Here is a 21,144-nt window from a genome sequence, read left to right on the forward strand (position 1 = left end):
TTTAACTCCACTACCAACACGCTACGCTGGGTCCATCTGAAGGCCCTCTCCTGCACCTGGGGCCATGCATATGCCAATTTTGCCATTTACTGGAGAGATAATGCAATCCTAATTTATGATGCAAAACTTATTGTAAACAGTCGTGTGCCCGGGAGCGCATGGTTTCCTTTATGACAAAACCGCACTAATTTTTCTTGGTGTAGTTGCACGCTTTCACAAAAACACATCAAAGCTTTGCATAAGTGGGTTTGCATTAGTGTGCGTAAAAGCGGGCACCCCACCATTTGGTCACGGATGAATTCTACTGGAGCATTAAAGGCTGATCGGTGATCATTGTTGGCCTGGTGTGTGTCTCGGGGGATGCTCCCTCTAAATCTAGTTACAATGAACCATGTTATACTGACAGCTGTGTGCAGTATGCATCTGCTCTTCTCCCAGCCACTTCCGGCCCTTCACGCGGCAGATATGGAGAGCCGTCGACGCCTGGCTGTCTGTGGCGAACCAGTGGCTTTGCGCTGTGGAGAGGGGAGACATGCTGTTTAAGTGCCTCCCGGTCTCTCTCAGCAGTGACAAGCCTCAGTGTCCCCAAACCGCCCGGATCCCAGAGAGCAGCCAAAGGAGGTGGCTTTCCATGCGAGCCAGTCAATAGCTGTTAGAGGGACCGACCGCAAACGCCCAGCCTCTCGCTACAATTATGACCTGCATCTTGCTGGAGCTCTGTGTTAACGCTCAGTTATGATTAACACATGGGGCCAGATAGACCAGAAAAGACGCGAGGATTTAAAGTAGTCAGAGACAGAGAGGACATAAAAATTGGAAACTAGTTTTATTTATTGTTTGTGTGCTGCTCTCTAGCTATTTAAACGTGCGTAAAGGTCCTCGGATACTGATATCACCAACCGGTCCGCCTTTAGAATATTTAAACTTACAGTTACTTTGTTAACCATGGAATAACGCCAGGTTACATCTACACGCGATGTAAAAATATTCTCACGTTTCATGTATGCCGAGTTAGACAGTGGATGTGAGGGAAATCCCAGGCCTGGAGTGATTTTAGAGAGTCATTCATCAGCGTGTGTAAGACAGCTGGAAATAAAGACCACTTCTGCTAAACCAGCATGGCCATTGATTGTGCTGAAGGTCAATCATCTACTTGGGACAAAGTGATGTGTGAAATATATTGAAATATAAAATAATTTCTCTCCAGAATAAGGCTATGAACTCCTAATAGAGCAGAGTACAACAGGGGGGCCTGAAACAGCAGGTGGAGCGTTTGGGGCATAATGTCTCATTTTAGAAATATAAGAACATTTTACACAATTGTTTTTTTTTAAAGGAAACGAATTGATGGTTTATGAATTCCGTCCACTGATAACATCCAGTAAAGGCCGAATGTATCTCCATGTGTCTTGCAATTAGACACGGTTGTCAGCATGCAACATCTTAAACATTTCAAAAGCAACAAGGTCGAGTATGTCATGTTCTCTCTATTCAAACAAATCCGTCCTTTCAACACTTCCCTTAATCTCAGTGTGTTTAGTAAAGCCTCCCAACACGCCTGCGGGACACCAAGACTTTGACATTACCCGCGCAGTTATCCCACAATGTAATAATCCCCACGCAAACGATCCTGCAAAACATAAGAGCTGAAGAATAAAGATGCCTCAATTTTAATCGAGTCCGGATATTTTAGCCCACGGGGGAAAGCAACTGACATCACTGCAAAGCATGTATGTCTTTGTAGTAGCACTGAAAGGCGATTAGAAAAGGTACAGGATCTGGTTTCTCCTCTGCGTGTCCAAGTGGAACACGGGCAGGGGAATTGGCCACTATGTTAGATCACTGAGGGGTGACCAAGGTGTGCTGACTCCTGCGAGCTCTGCACGGACACTGCTCTGTGCGTAAAATGCAGAATCGTCAGAGGCAATAAAACCATTCATCAGTGTCAGAGAACATAAAAAGAGCTTTCAAAGGAAGCTCTTACCTGCAGCCCTCCTGATCAAAAAAAGCACCCCGGTTTTTAAAAATAAAATTGAAATGGATCTTAGGCTAAAAAGCAAGTCCGTCTGGATGTCTTAGGCTCGCTTCCCTGCCTCTGTGCTCCTCTCCTGATCCGCTGCTGTAAAATGATTATCCGGCTGGGTTGTGCACTTTTAAATCCCACAAAGTAAATAACAACCGTAGCTGACGATAATAGCAAGGTACCAAGTTCTTGTTACAGAAAAGGAGAAAATTGAAACTAAACGCTGCATTTAGACAACCATTTTTGATAAGAGGATAATTGAGGCGACACTGGCGTATAATTAGGGGATAATTTATGCTATATCCACTTTTATTCCACCCTCCCAAAATAAATCCAGTCCATAATCATTACAGGCGAATTGTTCTTAATTTTATAGCTGCAATTTGAGCAAAGTGTGGCCGCTAATCAAATAGGCTTTCGTAGTAACTTGATTGCAACCATAATTATTTTTTATCGCCCTTTTTTTTGGTGAAACCGCTGAATGATACATTGCGGCAAAATGTGTGCTGAAAGTTTCGCAAAACATGATTTGAATACCTATTGCATCGATGTAAGCAGAAATAGCATTTTATTCTTATATGCGGATCGAACATCACAGCCCTCAGAGGCAACTGTATAATTTACATATATTGAGGACCCTATGAGGCCTCATATTACAACAGGGATAAAAGACACTGTCAGTTTATCACGGTATCCACCCTTCTATGTGCAAAATAACCTATTGTACCTCAGGCATATTGTTATTTGATGTGTCACATGTGCTGTATTTTGAATTGTGTGAAGATCCCTAATCATATGGTCAGTAGCCCAAGGGAAAACGAACAGTTATAATATATGTTACTCTGTGGAGAGGGGGGTTTAAAGGGGGACTGCTCATTAGGCGACATCCAGGAAAAATACTGCACTGCAAAGAAAACAAGATATTTAACAAACATTTATTTTTTAATTTAAAAGTTCTTATTTGTAAACTAAAAAAGTAGGTTGTTTGCTACTTTTCCTTATTTTTACGGCTATTCCACCTGTTTCAGTATTCCCTGAAATAAACCAGACCACTTTTCTAGTATAAATAAATAAAGTGTGTTTAAAATAAAACTTTACATGTGAATTAAATACGATGGGATTTTTTCCCACTAATTTATGAATGTTTATAAATTAGATTAAAACAAATATCTAATACGTCTTAAAGATTAGATGACTTGTGAAGGGGGGTATATTCGTTGTATGCATCTTGTATATAATTTATTGCCGTTTGGCATACAAAATCATTTAGAATTTAATATTGTTCAAAAGTATGTTTGTAAGACTCTTTACTATAAATTATTAATTTCTAGAGAGGAGGAGTTAAGAGGCACATAGAGTGTTGGCTCGTCAGGCTAAATCAAAGTGCGCGCTCTATGTTGAGCGTCGTGCGTAATTTGGGGGTTTGGGTAAAAAACAAAATCGACTCGACAATTGCGAAAGAGCTGGTTTTACGTGTGAAGCTTGTCTGTAGGAATTATGCGTCTTTCCCACCGTATATCATTTCCCCCATAGTTGTGGTGGGAGCTGGTAAGGTGGGTTAACTCCAGCTCAAGTCTCCGTGAAGCGCAGAGCACTGATGACGTTGGGTTGGATGACCAATCGGGAGGCGCTGCCCTTTGGAGACAAACCATTTTACTTGTAGTGTCTGCATCAAGTCTGCAAGCAAGGGCTCAATTTTAACAGAATCCACCTTAAAATCTCTCCCTTAACTTATACCTTCCGCCACTTTGAGTGAGAATATCACACGACAAGGGGGGAAATAAAGACGCCTCTGGAAAATTCGGGTGTTAATAGGACAATATATGTTCGCGGTGGAGAGGGGAGAGAGACAACAGCACAGCGAGAGAGAGAAAACCGATTTGGTCTTGAGAGAGAGGGGGGTGAGTGCTCTCAAGGCAGAAAATTCGATGATGACCATGACTACGATGGCTGACGGTCTGGAGGCTCAGGACTCGTCCAAGTCTGCTTTCATGGAGTTTGGGCAGCAGTCGCACTCACAGCAGAGCTCCCCGTCGATGGCCAGCGGCCACTACCCGCTGCACTGTCTCCACTCCGGCTCACACGCACACCACCAGCACGACAACACCGCGTACACCGGGACCAACACCTACAACCGGTCGTTACCCTACCCCTACGTGAGCCATCCGCACCACAGCCCGTACCTGCCATCCTATCACAACAACACGGGAGGACAGACAAGGTTAGACGGCACAGGTAAGAGACCCCCTTTTCAGCCAAGTGGAAAATGTCCATCCCCGGCCACCGACAGTATTAGTGCATTTTTAGTACCCACAATGGGGATCTAACCTTTCTCCCTGCTCGTGTTGGTGTCATGCCCAAGTCACGGCCACTCCAAACTCGGATCTTTCAAGCGTAGGTGTGCTACTACAACAAAGAAAAAATGTGCGTAAACGGCACCGGATAATGCGAGAAGCAGCCTGTTACCTGTTTAGTTTTTCCGTTTAGCACTCCCCTCAAAACCAGTTGTAATGCCCGGGGTGTGATCATCACGACCGTGCAATCCTCACCAACTACTCGTGAAAATTAGGCAGCCCGCACGCCTTGAATGTTGTAATTAGCATTTAATTGACATGTCATTACCAGCAATATCCTAAATATGACAGCGTATGAGGATTGTGGCTGCCACCGCGCTTAAAGGCAATGTGAGATGTCAGCGTTTATCGGCAGGAATTTTAATTTTTGGACATTTTCAGAAGGCGTCTCTGAATTTATCTTCACGTAATATCTCTGCTGTATGGACACGTTTGTATTTTCCTCTTCTGAAAAAATGCAGGCTGTGGTTTTGAATATTAACATTGGTTGTTTTTGTTGCAGAGCAGAAAACGACGGTGATTGAAAACGGGGAGATTCGTTTTAATGGGAAAGGAAAGAAGATTCGCAAACCTCGGACAATTTATTCCAGTTTGCAGCTTCAAGCACTGAACCACCGTTTCCAGCAAACACAGTACCTCGCTTTACCGGAGCGCGCCGAGCTGGCTGCTTCTCTAGGACTGACACAAACACAGGTGAGGAGGAATTTACCCTCTGGATTTTAACATTAACACATGCAAACCATCATGAATAACACTACAATATATATCATAATTATTTCTAATTATTTGGTTGTTTTGCTAGCGATATTTTGAGAATTAATCCTAAATGTAATCATCCATTTTGCAGGAACATTCTCACAACTCAACTCTTTATCCTCCACTAATTACCCTCGCCCTTTTCTCCTGCAGGTTAAGATCTGGTTCCAGAATAAGAGGTCAAAGTTCAAGAAGCTGCTCAAGGCGGGCATCAACCCGCACGAGAACGACCCTATGCCGGCCTCCATGTCCCTCTCCCCGCGCTCCCCGACCATCCCTCCGATATGGGACGTGTCTGCGTCTTCCAAAGGAGTAAACATGCCGGCCAACAGCTACATGCCCGGCTACTCTCACTGGTATTCCTCCCCACACCAAGATTCAATGCAGAGATAGACTGAGGAGGAAGGAAGGTCAGTGAGCTGTCTGGAGGCCTCCGGATCTCCGCCATGCAGTTTCCAACGTAGCCTACAATTTGTGTCAGCGCAGAACTGGAGAGGAAGAAAACCCCCTCTGCTGCTCCTCTGCCGAAGGATAAAAACGCAGTCATGCCTCGGTGTGATGACACAAAGGGAACTAACCATTTTAACGTATGGCTGTGCAGTGGGACTCGCATATTTGTTATGCTTTCATTCATGTCAACATCTGACCGTCAATATACCAAATATTATCAGTGACATTTTAGCCATTTTGGGCAAAGACTGCTTACACTCTCCATGCGCACTGGCGCCCAGAGCCTGTCGCCATGGTGGACTCCTGACTGCTTTTTTTTGGTTGTTTCTCCAACATGCAAAATCAAGCAAATTGTCTGTCTGTAAATATACTCTGCGATTTTAGTTGTACATACTCTTTTTATGTTTTGTCAGATTGAGTAAACCGTGACTCAAAACAGATGCCTGCTGTTGCATGATTTCACAAATTCATTTTAAACTAGGCCTTTTTATGCTTCATATTGGGCCAACATCACATTCTACCAGGCCCACTTCCCGTTCCCCTGGTGTGTACGAGTTTCTAACATACAAAAAGAACATAAGGTAATGACACAGTGCTCAGTGAAAAGCCCATTTCATCAGAGTAAACGATTCAAATAAATCCAAAGCGCTTAATGGCAGCTGAATAACGCCACAGTATGAATTATCAAATGCTCCGGAGGAAATGAACTTACCCTTCCCCGCTGCTGTCTACATTCACCTCGAAACTCCAGGTCCAGCTTATCTTGTAATTTCACCCCCAATCATTAGAAGTATTGACAAAATGTTTTCTCCCTTCTCTCCGTCCTAATGCAGGCCGTTAAATGCCAAGCTCCACGGGATCGATGTTGAACAAAGCAGCCAGCTGCAGCGGCGTTCAATATGAAGGAGATATTTGGGACAATTTGTGGGTTTTTATCCAAGTGAGGCTTTTTTTCCATTCTCATAAATGGAGGCATAATTAGGGTAATTTTTGATGTAGCCCGCTGATTACAGCGTTTTTACCGTCAAAGATAATTACCTGTAATTTTCTACCACTTTTAATACTAAAAGGCATCTTTATTTGGATTTGAGGTAGCACAGATGGAACAAAGGGGGAAATTATTCGGTTGTTCACATACAAATTGCTGAGAAGAGTGAGCGCTCGGGATATTATCTGAAATTACAAGCTGAAAAGCTTCATGCAGCTGTCAAGTCGCGGATGTCCCACTGGTGCACATTCAGCCGATATACCTGGGCCCCCAGCCTGCAGGGGCCTATCTGCTCAGGGGCCATGAACACCCTGATCTGCAGGCTGCAGGGAGCCCGGAGCAGAAGTCGAGTAAACATCAACAAAGCTCATAAATACACAGCTGGGTTATTCAGCTCCAAAGACTGACATGTTTAATCTTGTTTTGCAAATGAAAAAAAAAATGCTTTGATGAGATAAATCAGATGAAAATGATTAGATAGATAGATAAATCGGATAAAAATGATTAGATAGATAGATATGGATATATAGATAGATAGATAGATAGATAGATAGATAGATAGATAGAAGTGCAGCAGAGTGACAGACATTGGGTGGGGGGTGCAGGGAGGGATGTGTCAATTCTTGCTCTGTGCGCTCTATCAGCAAAGCACATGCAGCAGGCTTCACATATAGCCTATAAAAGCTCCTACAACACCTGACAAGATCTCACCACAGTAACTGTACGGCTCAACAGCGCCGGAACAACCTCCATAAACACAGACACAATCCAAATGGTATATCTCAAGTAAATACAATTGCAAATAAGATATGAGGAAAACGCTACATTTGGCAGGAAACAACATGATTAAGCTGAGGAGTAACATGCAATGTCACAGCCTCCTCAAATATAAGCAATAGTCACAGCAGAGGAGATATAAGACTCATCCTTACCTTTCTCCGCGTGTCTAACATAGATGACCAAAACAGGTCTGCACGGTATTACTGCTGGTGGTTGAATAAGCAAATCCAGGTGGGAAAGTGTTTGCACACCCCGGTAAGCTCTTATATATTGCCTGCAAAATTAGCTGTTATTACTGTCACTGTTTAGTGATGGCGAGCTTGGGAAAAAAAAGCCCTCTGCAATCAAGAACCAAGCGCATCTTTGCAAATTATAGGTAATTGTCAATGTCCAGATTATGATAATGGAGGCCCTAATCCTGGAGAATAATTATTGTGGAGTGTTACAGTTGAAGCTGTCCAGTAAAACTAACTGTCATTATTTAGACTCGATTTGCAAAACGGGGGGAAACTAGCTGAGTGGGAAATGTTCGGTTGGAAATAAACGGGGGCTCTCGATATAATGGCACCAGTGTGTGTATGTGTGTGTGAGAGAGTTTGATGGCGTAGGACATACAGTATAGTGTGTTTGTGTTTGTGTGTGATATAACAACACGTTCTCACTCCCAACCCATCAGATGTTGCCTATGTGTGCATCTGTGCGCGCACCTGAGTGTTCTTGACATCATGCACGTGCATTGTGAAAAAAAAAACTACATTTCGGGAGTGACCTGCTCGCATTGTAATTACAGGACTACCGTTTAGTCTACAGCAGAAATTAGGCTGTAAACAACAACAACATGGCGTTTTAGATTAAGAAGAGTTGTTTCAGTTTGCGTGAGTGAGAGAGAGAGAGAGAGAGAGAGAGAGAGAGAGAGAGAGAGAGTAAAGTTTGTTAGACTGCAATCAGGAAGAGGATTCTGTGTCAGGTGGAAATGGTAACATGCATGGGTCAGTGTGTGGGTCAGATGCAGTGTTGTTTACTGTGTGTGCGTGTGAGAGAGAGAGAGAGAGAGAGAGAGAGAGAGAGAGAGAGAGAGAGAGAGGGGGGGGTTGGTCGTTTGTAACATCTCACTTGTATGATCTTTTTGCATATGGCCGGGCAAATTCAATTAGATCAATTTTCAGATCCCCAATGTTTCCCACAGTGCCACTGGTTTGTTTAGTGGTTTTTGCGCTGGTATTACTGGCTGCTAATAACATGGTGAAATTGTGGAGGATTGTCCTTTTCTTTTTCTTCTCTCTTTTTGATTTCACCCGGAAGGTGGGCTGCGGCCGGGAGTGGCAGAGCTCTGGAGCCGGTCTACCCCCACAGGAATGCGGATTGTCTCAGATCTCCGTGCCGCCCCCCTCGCCTCCTCTCTGCCATTCAAAGCGGCTAATTGTAGGGGACACAAAGCGAGAGCGACTGCAGACTGTCTGCTGCGAGGAGCAGGCATTTTCTTTACAGACGAACAGGAACCGACTGAAAGGCTCAATCAGGCTCCCCACTAAAAAACAATACGAGGGATAAAAGGTGATCATTCTGGTGTTGATCAGAGGCAGTAGTGAAAATAATAGTATTAATAATAGTAATAATAATAATACAATTTGTTAAGGGGGAAATACTGTGGGTTTATTGTAACAATGAGTTAATTTAAAATGTGAATTTTATAATAATAATAAGACTATTGGGGTATGATGCCTAATCAGATTGTATACACATACAATCAAGGAAAAGAGCCACTTCTAAGAACAAAATTTCACAAACACTATAAAATATTTTAGGATTATAATAATTATATTTAGCAAGATTATTACAGGAATATTATAGTAAATAGCAATCAATCAAGTTCAAGAAACACCGGTTGAATGAAGGATTATAATTATTCCGCATGGTTAAAGGCTTGCAGTTGCCATTGCTTTCTCAGAAATGTATTTCAATTTTTTACCTAATGTCTGTTAAATAAAGTCATACATTTTAACTGTAATTGTTTTTATTCCACATCATTGCAAATGCAGATTTAAATTAACCTGGTCTGAGGGAAAATCAAGGCACATTCCTCACGAAAAGGCAGATCTTTTTCATCCCATCTTCAGGACAATTGTTAATTCTGTCTGCGTAATATTTAATACAAATCATGACAGAATAAATATAAATTGTAGTTGTTCAAGCGGAAAACAAATACAAATGTCGACGTTTTCTATATTCATCTCAATACGGAGCAGCTGTGATTTACAACCTTGTGTGGAAATGTCACCTGAGGCTCACAAACATTATTTGTGTGAGTCTTCGTCGTGATTTTCAGTGTAAATAATAGAAGGTTAAATAACAAGAGACTGCAGTGAGGCCGGAGAATTCAAAATTCCATTGTCCATTTAAACGTTTAATAGTCTTCCAAAATGCAATAAATTACATGCACACATTTACACATTTTACACGTTTCTTCTATGACTGTCATCAAATACATTGCATATTCCTCTGAAATTTGAACACGAGTCCCATAGAAGGATAAAAAAAAAGATTTGAAATGAACAACAGGGTTTTTTCAATATAACGTCCCTGCTCCAAGAGCCAACGAGTGCTGTATCGAGTTGGGGGTCTGCAGGTGGGCGGCCATGGAGCTGCCGGCTGAGGTGTACCATGAGCCCGAGCTTTCCAAAAAGTTAGAAGCCGTGGTGTTGATGCTTTGTGGCTGCAGGCTGTGCGGCCTGGAGGGGCCCTGTGTGTCCCAAACAGCCGGGGACTGTGGAGAGTTGCACACCATGGGGTCGCTGGAGCTGGGGCTGTGGTCAGGTGGAAGCTCTCCGCTTTTCATGATCTTCTTCAGTTTTGATCTCCTGTTCTGGAACCAGATTTTTACCTGGAAGAGGAAAAAACAGCAGCATTAATATCTCATAACATCAGGAACAGTAGATTCAGAGGAGGAGCGGTGCGTAAAGGTGCACAGAAATAACGCACCAAAACGGTCCTTATTATTTATTTAAACGAAGCGGCATTGAAAAAAATTCAAGCTATGAAAATGTCCAACACAAATGTTGATTTAAATCTCACCTGTGTTTGCGTGAGTCCCAGCCCGGCGGCCAGCTCGGCTCTCTCCGGCAGCGCCAGATACTGCGTGCCCTGAAAGCGCCTCGACAGGGCGGCGAGCTGGAAGCTGGAGTAGATAGTCCGGGGTTTCCTCACTTTCTTCGGCTTGCCGTTCACCATCCTCACTTCGGGTTCGCTGATTTCTTTTTCTGTTAAAAATAATGACAGCAAGAATAAGCACGTTTGCATGTAACATTTGCATTGTATTTAAAATATTATTCTGGGTGTTGTCGCCTATATTATCTCGTGAATTCAAAGAAAATCCAATTTCATAAATGCATTCTAGGCTGGAAAAAAACAATAGCCATGTATTTCCTTTATATTTTAAAATCATATCTTTAAAAACAGATGCATTCTTTGGAAAACATAACAAAATACAAAGTATTCTTATTTATTCCTTCAGCTTCGTATTGCACTTTTTATAATGCAAAAGGAAAATAGATATAAATGATAAAACAAGGACACATTTTTCAATACGCTTATTCGGTATGACTGGACTAATTACCTGGTCTTTATTTATTATTATAATGGGGAAATGTGTGGGCCTTACCTTGCGGACTCGGCTGGGCTTGCACTCTGCTGTAAGTCCCCGCGTACTGGTGGTAGGCGGGGGTCGTGTACGAGCTGTAATCAGTGTAGGATTTTGTCGAGTAATTTCCAGCGGATCCGTTTACACCCGGGTACTGGTACTGGTAGGCATTGAGAGGCTTCCCGTACGAGGTGGAGCTGGGCGAGCAGTAGCCGTGAGGGACTCCAGCGGTGGGACTGTAGTAGCCAGAATCCGTGGCGGTGGACTCGGGTAAAGTAGGAGATTCCTGAGACGGATGGTGCATGGTGGAAATCTGAAAGGAGCTCTGGAAATCTGCAGTTTTCACACTCGGGATCCTTCGGTCAAATACTCCAGTCATACTTCGAGAGGGAAAGCGTGTGTGTTTTCTTTGATTAGCAACAAAAAAAAGCGAGGCAGTCTGACTCCAAAGTGCTGTGAAAACTACACTGGCATTGTTGAAAGGCTCTCGGGCCGTCGGGCTCTGGTGAAGACTGCAGCCAGCCCCGCAGCAAAGACTTGGTTAAATCCTAAATCGCGCTCTTACGCACTGCAGGGAGGATCTGGTTCCATTGGCCAAGGCGCACACAGACACAGCTACACCCAATTCACTCAGCCAGCTTTCTTATAGGGGGGAAACCACCCGGGCTATGAGGCTGCATTGTTATGTTTTTTATAATATCAATCAATGAGAGCGATTAAAGTGTTGGCCGTGTCATCAATCCACGTTTTCACGAGGATGAATTAGAGGGACTAAACCTCATAAAGGCCTTCTGATTATTACTACAGTATTTATTATTCTTTAATTATGCATTTTCAGAATCACATTATTATAATTTGTTTTACAACAGAATCTCCCCAAAATGACAAGAACATCAGATCATCTCGTAGTAAATTGAAATAACAATACATACATAATACTATAACGTATTAATTGAGCAAATTCGTTATATTTTGGGCCTACTATACCATTCCTGAAAACATAGTCTTAGATCTAACAGTGTTAAATGTTCAACAATTTATCAGTGGATCAAATATATTTAGTGCTATATAAAACATTTTCTACACCTAACACTCGTTACTTTCTTCGAGCAGTTTTTCACAATCAAGCAAATTGCTCTTTGATTGGTGTTTTCGATAATGCCAAAATTGACCAACTAACCCGAACTGCATCATTAAAGATTAATCGGATATTATCTCATCTTAAAACCTGCAGCAGAGAATGCTAAATCAACGCTCTGCACATTCAGTGGTGAACAGCGCCGACCAGTGGACTAACTGAGGAACTGCATTTTACTCACAACCGAGTGGCAAACCAAGAAACATTATTTACCAAGAAAAAGGATGAGGAAGTTGATCTTAATGTTCAAGGGCTTTGTTGTCATATATACAGAGCTACAGTGTAGATATGGCAAAGAAAATCCTAAACCCCTAGCTCCTCCAACAATGCAACATAATATATAGGACATGAAACAATAAAAGACCTTTAAAAATATTTTTTAATAAAATAATTAAAATATGAACTTTTCAAAAGATGAACTAACACATATAAAACAATTTGTCCTAAAGGCTTTAAGGCACATGTGTCAAACTCAAGGCCCGGGGGCCAAATCAGGCCCCTGGTGGATTTAATTTCGGCCCGCAGGATCATTTGTAATTACTGCTAGATCTGGCCCGCCGGTATATTGCACGCACACCTTCACTCAATCATGAGGGTGTCCTCAGCTCAGAGCCTGAGCCCAAACATTGATGAACTTGCACCCAAGATGAAATGCCAAGTGCTTGAGCTAGCATCACAGAGCAGCACACTGAGTTTCAATGGATGTTTCCTTCTGCACTTTCTCTCTCACGACAACAGGGCATGTTTGGTTTTTTCTTTGAGGGAAACGTTTTTTTTTAAGCTGTTGTTGGCCTATGTTACAAGTAAAAGTCCTGCATTCAAAATGCTACTCAAGTAAAAGTACATAAGTATTAGCATCAAAATGTACTTAAAGTACAAAAAGTAAGGGCCTCATGACCAAATTTAGCTTAATTTGAACAGGGCGAAGTAAACTGAGTAAAGCACAAGTATCTCAAAATTGTACAGTACTTGAGTAAATTTACTGAGTTACTTCCCACCTCCAAAAAACATCATAACAATACACATTGTATTACATAATTAAATTGTTTCCAGAATCATACATACATTGAAGCTACACCGTATAAGTACATAGGAAGAGGCCTGAGAAAAGTTTTTTGAACTGCATTCACTTCACATTTGCATTAAGTCGGATGTGTAATAGTCCAGTCGATAACATTCTACTATAAGTAATTTTTGCCAATACAAATAAGACCTAACTTATAAATAGCTTTTGTAATACTTAATTATTTTTGCAAGAAAACATTTTTTTTTTAAGCTGTATCAAGAATTAAAAGCTTACCTGCGTTCTTCACTCTCTATTTCACCTCGAGCCAAATGCATTTATTTATAGTAGAATTAAACATATCCAGTAATAAGGGGAGACCTGCCATAACAGTTTTTACCGCTTAATCTGACAAGTAATGTCAACAAACAAATGTAACTTGATCTTTCTGTACATGATGCAATGCTTTCAACGTCAATAACTGAACTGGTAAACAGAGGCAGGTGAGCAGCGATGGTTGAAATACTTTCAAATTAGTTTACCTGACTTTGGTGACCCGGAAACACTCCCCTCTTCGAAGCCACATCCGGTGCTGGTTTTTACTAACTTTGGTTAAATACATGGTGTTTTTTTTTTAAACCAGAAAGTAATTTAACTTCATTGATACAAGACAATGCATATACCATTTTTTCAAGAAAACTACCGTTGCTGGTTATTTAATTCATCTTCGGGTTAGACAGAGAGCGCGCAGCTTGCGTCTCACTTCATTGTATACTTCAGCTAACAGGATAGTTCCCCTCCTATTCACATCTTAGTTAACCGTTGTTGCAAAATTAAAGCATTTCACGTGTGTGAAAACGCCTAAAATAAACACTGGTTAAAAGTTTAATACTTGAATGTGTTTTGTCATTTTATCTACACTGGAAATAACTTGTTAAAAAAACAGTGCATACTGGGCATATCATATATTTCATTTACAGAGGTTTGAAGCTATAGCAGGTGTCACAGATTATAGCTTTACAACAATCAATATTATTGCGCTTTGTCGTAAAATGCATAATTTATGAAAATATATATATATATAGATACATATATAAAACTATACAACAAAAATAAATGGTGGAAACAAGGCTTTGGCTGCTTAACGGGAATTAACCAAAGCCGGAAGTAGAAGGGAGGGAGTCCTCTTGTGCTGCATGTGTGTTCTAGGTGCTATCTTTTCTCTCAGCTCCCGTTTTGTGTGTGTTGGGGGGATGGGGCCGTGTCGAGGATGAGAGACTCAAAATATTTACCACTCGGCTAACTAAATATCTTTTTTCTGAACTGGGCTTCCTCCTTCGGTCTTGTACATATATATACTTTTCGATCCCGCATGAGTTTGGGCGGAATTTGTCCTAAATAAAGTGGAGTATCTGTACGTCCACGACACACGCTTAAAAAGTCGACAAAATGTATTCCTCTACTGGAGGTAAGTGGTGCGGCTATCGTTAGCACCGGCTAAGTGATGCAGCTAGCGGCATTAACACGCTACTGGACGCTTTTAGCTGCTATGTTTACATTGATAGCACACATAATATTGTTTCCTAAAGCTAATTAGTTATAATAAAAACAACATATGCTTTTTAAAAGAATATGTCGCCCAGTCTTAAGTGAAGGCATTAGTAGCTTAGCTAGCGTGCAACAACAAGAAGCTCCTGTTAGCCACGTTAGCTTCAGCGGTGCCTCGTTTTCCCAACTTGTGGTTAGTTAGCTTCCCTATGTTATATCACGAAGTGTGATCGTGTAGCGTATATCTACTTAATACAGCATATATACTGATAGGAAATGGCTATTATTTGTTACAAGTATCTTTCAGTTTTCCACTAAAGCACATAAGTAAAGCATTATTTAGCGGCCGACCATGCTATCTAATCTCATCAACAATCTTAGCTATGGTTAGCTAACAGTATCCAACTTCGATTTGGTAATTCCAGTCATATTGCATCGTTTTTAACGATATAAAACAACAAATTGGTCTGTCTAAGAGACTCATGATAGACTCAATGACATTGGTTATATGAAGTTTGGCTGAGGCTAGTTATAGTAACATTGTAACAGTTGACACCCATGGCAATGAGACTAATAATGTTAAAATAAAAGATAATTTTATGTTCATGTCATTTGCATGTTATCCAGAGGATCAAGCAGCAAAAACAATTGCATCACTACAATGTATGTTCTCTTCAATTTTATATTTTTTTAGGGGTCTTTGGTTGCTTTATATTACTAAAATATGAATATGCGTGTAGGATAAGGGTCTTTTCAGGAGAAAGGGAGGCTTCTGCAGAGTTAGATTGCCAGCTTGCTTAATGCCTTCTGTGTGCATATTGATAAGAGTTTAGAGAAAGTCGCCCTTGATTGTGGACGATGGTGTTGTGGAAGCGATAAGAGGGCTAGCCATGCTGTAATGAAGCAAGTGTATGCAATGGAAGTATAGATGAGTGTTAATGCTGCCTCTTGTCACTTGCTCCATAAAGAAATGGGTCAATTTAATTTGACAGTAAACCTATTTCTGTCATGCATTACCTAAATGTATATTTCTACAACTCTTCCTAACACCTTATTTTGTCCTCTGTAGCCACGGAGATGCAGGAGGCACCCCCCCGTTCCTCCGGGTCAACAGGCTCTGGTAAGCTTTTCCCTAGATTTGATCTTCCAAGCCTTAAACAGGTCCCAGAATTGGTCCAGTTTAAGTGGAAACATCATGCCTTTTACACCATTCAAGCAGCCCAGTATATTTATTTGAATTACAATTTGACTTTCTGACTGAATACAAATAGATTTTCAAGAAATTGGACATCAAATTTGGCGTCGATGAAGGCGTCAACATTGTAGATATTACATTTCCTGTCAATGCACCTCATTTCCGTGCCCAGGGTAGCAGTACACTTTTACACACTGAAGGTTTAAATTATAGCCACCGTATGTTACTAAGTTATTTGGGTGTTTTTCTGTTTGATTGGACGGACTGGGTCACAAAGATAAGGCACTGAGGGGCATTCAGGGGGAGCCCTGCCAGTCTCACTGTAATATCTGAAGTTGCAGATATGGAGCTTATTGGTTTGGCCTGTCTATCAAAGATGAAGGCTTAGTGTACCTCCTACAGGGTAATACACACAAATGGATGACACCATATTTATTTTATTCACAACTCAGGTGGAATAACTTCTGCCTATCAAATCCCGAACAAAGATTTCCCTTCTTTTTTGGGGGGAAAACATTGGGCCTTTTGAGTTCGCCGCATGACATTTGATGACCTATAACTGTAGTTCAACACTTTACCTGGGTAATTTTTGCATATGTTAAAGAACACTTTTAATCTCTGTTTTGATGTAGAATGAACAATTTCTGACTTTTTCTGAGGCTTTGAATTGTTTAAAAAAATGGTTTCCATAATGAGTTATTTGAGAAACTGTGACATTAACTTTCTATTCATTCTCTATCTATTTATGGGGTCACAACATACTAACTGGTACATTTCTGATGCCTGTGTAATACGGTACTTACTTTGCAATTGCCACTTTCCCACTTTTGACCCCCCTGATTTAGACCCGCCATCCTCCCCAGTGCCAGAATATGTGTTCAAGCCACCTTCTCGGCCAGACTTTGGCACCATGGGCAGGACCATCAAGCTCCAAGCCAACTTCTTCGAGATGGAAATCCCCAAACTGGAGGTTTACCATTATGACATCGACATTAAGCCTGAGAAATGCCCCAGGAGGGTCAACCGGTAGGTCTATTTGTATATGTGTATATTTCATCTGATGCTCCTGGCACGTGGAAGACCATTTTTTTTAAACGTTATTTATTTGTTTTATTTTGTCCTCAGTGAAATTGTGGAGCACATGGTCCAGCACTTTAAAACGCAGATCTTTGGTGATCGTAAGCCTGTGTACGACGGGAGGAAGAATCTGTACACCGCCATGCCTTTGCCCATAGGCAGAGACAAAGTATGTACCTTTTTTTTAAGGGCAACATGCAACAATAACATCTCCACTTTTGGAAAATTGCTTTATTTTCTTGCCCATTCACCACACAGGTGGAGCTTGAGGTTACCATTCCTGGTGAAGGCAAAGACCGCAGCTTCAAAGTTTCCATCAAGTGGGTCTCCTGCGTGAGCCTGCAGGCGCTGCACGAGGCTCTGGCCGGGCGGCTACCCAGCGTCCCCTTCGAGACCGTCCAAGCCTTGGATGTGGTCATGAGACATTTACCCTCTATGAGGTGAGTTTTAATTATTCAACATGGCTTCATTTGTGGATGATTGTCCCTGTTTTTGGCATATTTGTCATACATTTAAAATACATAGTGAGCCTTATGCTTGTTTAATGACCTATTTCACTTTTCTTTCATCAATTGTTTCTCAGATCATGTTAACCAGGCTTATCATCTCCTCTGTTACAGGTACACCCCTGTGGGCCGCTCTTTCTTCACCCCTTCAGAGGGATGTTCGAACCCCCTCGGTGGAGGCAGAGAGGTGTGGTTCGGCTTCCACCAGTCTGTCAGGCCGTCCCTTTGGAAAATGATGCTCAACATCGACGGTAACTTTCCTTTTTGATTGTGCACAAGTTGAATGAAGTTAAGATCTTTCTATGAATCTCACCTCTGTGTGCTTGTTTTTTTGTTTTCAGTTTCTGCCACTGCATTCTACAAAGCCCAGCCTGTAATTGAGTTCATGTGTGAGGTCCTGGATTTCAAAAGCATTGAAGAACAACAGAAGCCCTTAACAGACTCCCAACGAGTGAAATTTACAAAGGAAATCAAAGGTGAGGAAATCTCCAAAGCTCACGTTGTTGTGGCTATTCAAGTTTTTCTTTCTCAATCTTTTAAGTTTGTTTTTGTTTTTAAATTCGGTTCAATGTGATTTCCAGGCCTGAAGGTGGAGATCACTCACTGTGGGCAGATGAAGAGGAAGTACAGAGTGTGCAACGTGACCAGAAGACCAGCCAGCCACCAAACGTGAGAGAGCTCTTCTGTCTCATCTTTGTTCAAGGTTCTTTATTGTCAAACTAACACAGCTACAGAGTAATTATGTCGTTGAAAATCTTAGGTCAGAGGCTTCTGCAACAATGCAACACAATAATACAGATAAGCAGACAATATTAAAACAATATTAAAGTATATTATATTAAAAGTAGTACAAAAAAGACAAATAGTTTTAAAGAAAGTGAGAAAAAACAAAGTGGAATAGTGCAATACGAGTCTATATACAAGTTATTGGAATGATATATTATATAACAGATAAATAATTACTAAGTAGCAGATGAATGTTGAATGAACAATTGTTTCAGCAGTTCAGTTAAACACATTAAATCATTAAAATAGATATGATAGTAACAGTTCTGTCAGTGCTACTGTATACGTCTCAAACATGCTGAGTGTTTAATTAGTCATTCCCCCGGTCTTTGCTCACTGGGCTCCATTAATGCAATCGACTGATCAGTCTAGAAGATTTGATTGGCTTTTTTTTTAATGCCCATGTGATTCGCTGTGTTTGACCTAATGTTCTGTTGTGTTCTTCCCTCAGGTTCCCCCTGCAGCAGGAAAATGGCCAAACTATTGAATGCACAGTAGCACAGTACTTCAAAGACAAGTACAAGCTCATCCTGAGATACCCCCACCTCCCGTGTCTTCAGGTGGGACAGGAGCAGAAGCACACCTACCTACCTCTAGAGGTGAGCACCACTAAACTCCTTAACTTACTAACTTGACCCGCTTGCTGTGGATGTTCCCCTTTTTAATCCTGTCATGTTTTATGTGTGTCCTCTCCAGGTGTGTAACATAGTGGCAGGACAGCGCTGCATCAAAAAGCTGACAGACAATCAGACCTCCACTATGATTCGTGCCACAGCCCGATCGGCCCCAGACCGTCAGGACGAGATCAGTAAATTGGTACGTTGTTTTCAAATAAATGTTTATTGAAGGCAGTTTCCTCTAAGTGCCACGTACACAATGTTCCAATAATAAGTCCAAACTTAGGAGAAAATCATTTAAATTGGTAGCAGCCAAAGAGAAGACCACATTTTTGTTCAAGATTCAGCATCTGCGTGGCCTGTTTGTTCTACTATTTTCAAAAATAGGCCGAGGTGAGATAAGGGAAAGTTGCTGCATATGTTGCCAAGTTTTTAGCAAAGGCTCAGAGGTGTTTGCTGATTGGCTACTGTAGTAGAGAGCTCATTTCATAGTACCATAGTTTTGAGTCATAATAGTTATATACATTAGATATCTTCTGCATTAGATAGAAACATTGCCACAGAGACACATTGAGTATTATGCTTAGAAAATTGGGCTTATTTGAAATGAGAATAAACAATATTTGTGAATGTTTTTGAAAAATGATTGACATTTCTTTGAGACACTTTGAACCTGTAGTGTCAAACTTAGCTTAACTTTTATGAAATACTGAAGCCAGTCATCTTTCTATTTAACTGGCTTGTTGTTGTTTTTCTTCAGATGAGGAGTGCCAACTTCAACAACGACCCTTACGTTCGTGAGTTTGGAGTGATGGTGAGGGACGAGATGACAGAAGTGAACGGCCGTGTCCTCCAAGCACCTTCCATTCTGTACGGAGGCAGGGTATGTCGATCTCCTGTTCGATGTGTTACGTCATATGTGTAATTGGAATGTTTTTCTGTACAGTGACTAGCACTATAATAATAAGGCTAGTGTCATTCCAATGTTCAGAACAAAGCAATAGCCACACCGATCCAGGGAGTCTGGGACATGAGGAACAAGCAGTTCCACACCGGCATCGAGATCAAAGTGTGCCATCGCCTGCTTCGCCCCTCAGAGACAGTGCACTGAACTCCTGCTTAAGTAAGTGAGACTTTCATGGCTTGATAAGAGTTAATGCATAATGCATAATGTAAGGCACCTTTTTATAATAGGAATGCACAAACGAGGATACATTGAGCCATGAGCTGTAGTTTCAGACGTTGCAGTCGGAGCAGAGAAACGACACACAGCTGTCTTCTCTCATTTGGGTCTTACGCAATTGGCATGACAGCGCAGTTTAGAGTCTTTCGCTGTATGGCCCCCTGAGGACCAAAGTATTTCAGCTCTACAGGGGCGTAACAGAGAATGATTATGTACAGCTGTGCTATTCTTTTACAATGCCTTAGCCAATCTGATTTGTGGACTTATACAGGGTGAGTTCAGGCGTTATGTCAGTGTTGATGCAGATGTTAGAATGTGCACAACTAGGGATGTCCCAATCACCTTTTTTTTGCTCCCGATCCGATTCCGATCATTTGATTTTGACAATTTGCCGATACCGATTTTTCCCGATCCGATCTTTATGCAATGCATTAAGAGAAAAAAAAAACATTCAAGTTGTCCCTTAAGGTTATTTTTTTATTTAAATTGGATATTCTATCCAACATGGATATAGCTTCTTTCTTTCACAGCAGCATTGGATCAGTTCAGTTGCGCAGCATTGGATCAAAACAAAATAAAGCTTTCAGTACTTGTTAGCTTACTGCTACAATTAGACACTGCGCCCTGCCCACTCTGTTGCCAGATTTGAGAGAAATAAGCAACCAGGTCTATGAAAACAAGCCCCAAAGAAGCAACACATACATGATGTTCTGTAATTTGAAACCAAAACTAAGGCTTCAACATGACTTTAAGACTTGAACATGGTCATTTTTGTTTTGTAACATTGAATACAAAATTTTTCTAAAAAAATCCCGATCCCCGATTTTTTTCCTCCCGATTCCGATCTTTTGAAAATCACGTGATCGGCTCCGATCACGTGACCGGATCGGGACATCTATACTCTGAACCCAGAAACACAACCAGAAGGATCTGAAAATCATGTTTTCTTTTTAAATAGTCAATGTTATGATGAGATGAGAAGTTAATGTGTCATGTTATTAATGCTTATGGAAGTAAAAGATCAAAGCTTAAAAGTGTGATGGCTTATCAAAATGACTTTATTCTACACGTCTCATTTCTAGGTGCCATCAAACTAAACATGT

At 41.3% G+C, this 21,144-nt stretch overlaps 3 protein-coding genes across 3 annotated transcripts; 2 read left to right on the plus strand and 1 right to left on the minus strand.

The window, feature by feature from the left end:
- Positions 1-3,484: 3,484 nt before the first annotated feature.
- Positions 3,485-6,023, plus strand: dlx6a (distal-less homeobox 6a). Its single transcript, XM_010789066.1, has 3 exons — positions 3,485-4,258; positions 4,880-5,070; positions 5,287-6,023. The coding sequence occupies exons 1-3, from the start codon at positions 3,847-3,849 to the stop codon at positions 5,524-5,526; spliced, it is 843 nt and encodes a 280-aa protein (XP_010787368.1). The 5' UTR covers positions 3,485-3,846; the 3' UTR covers positions 5,527-6,023.
- Positions 6,024-9,727: 3,704 nt separating this feature from the next.
- Positions 9,728-11,549, minus strand: dlx5a (distal-less homeobox 5a). The gene is made up of 3 exons (XM_010789077.1): positions 11,010-11,549; positions 10,424-10,608; positions 9,728-10,232 (listed from the first exon to the last, which is right to left on the minus strand). The coding sequence occupies exons 1-3, from the start codon at positions 11,365-11,367 to the stop codon at positions 9,918-9,920; spliced, it is 858 nt and encodes a 285-aa protein (XP_010787379.1). The 5' UTR covers positions 11,368-11,549; the 3' UTR covers positions 9,728-9,917.
- Positions 11,550-14,342: 2,793 nt separating this feature from the next.
- Positions 14,343-20,385, plus strand: LOC104960908 (protein argonaute-2-like). The gene is given in 13 exon segments (XM_010789089.1): positions 14,343-14,597; positions 15,747-15,797; positions 16,703-16,898; positions 16,998-17,118; positions 17,208-17,389; positions 17,570-17,706; positions 17,797-17,931; positions 18,037-18,124; positions 18,693-18,840; positions 18,938-19,057; positions 19,619-19,741; positions 19,850-19,929; positions 19,931-20,385. Coding segments are annotated over 13 exon segments (1,455 nt in total). The 5' UTR covers positions 14,343-14,578; the 3' UTR covers positions 19,986-20,385.
- The last annotated feature ends 759 nt before the right edge of the window (positions 20,386-21,144 follow it).

This window comes from Notothenia coriiceps, unplaced genomic scaffold (assembly GCF_000735185.1).
Source record: "Notothenia coriiceps isolate Sejong01 unplaced genomic scaffold, NC01 NC01_scaffold00001443, whole genome shotgun sequence".
NCBI lineage: Eukaryota > Metazoa > Chordata > Actinopteri > Perciformes > Nototheniidae > Notothenia > Notothenia coriiceps.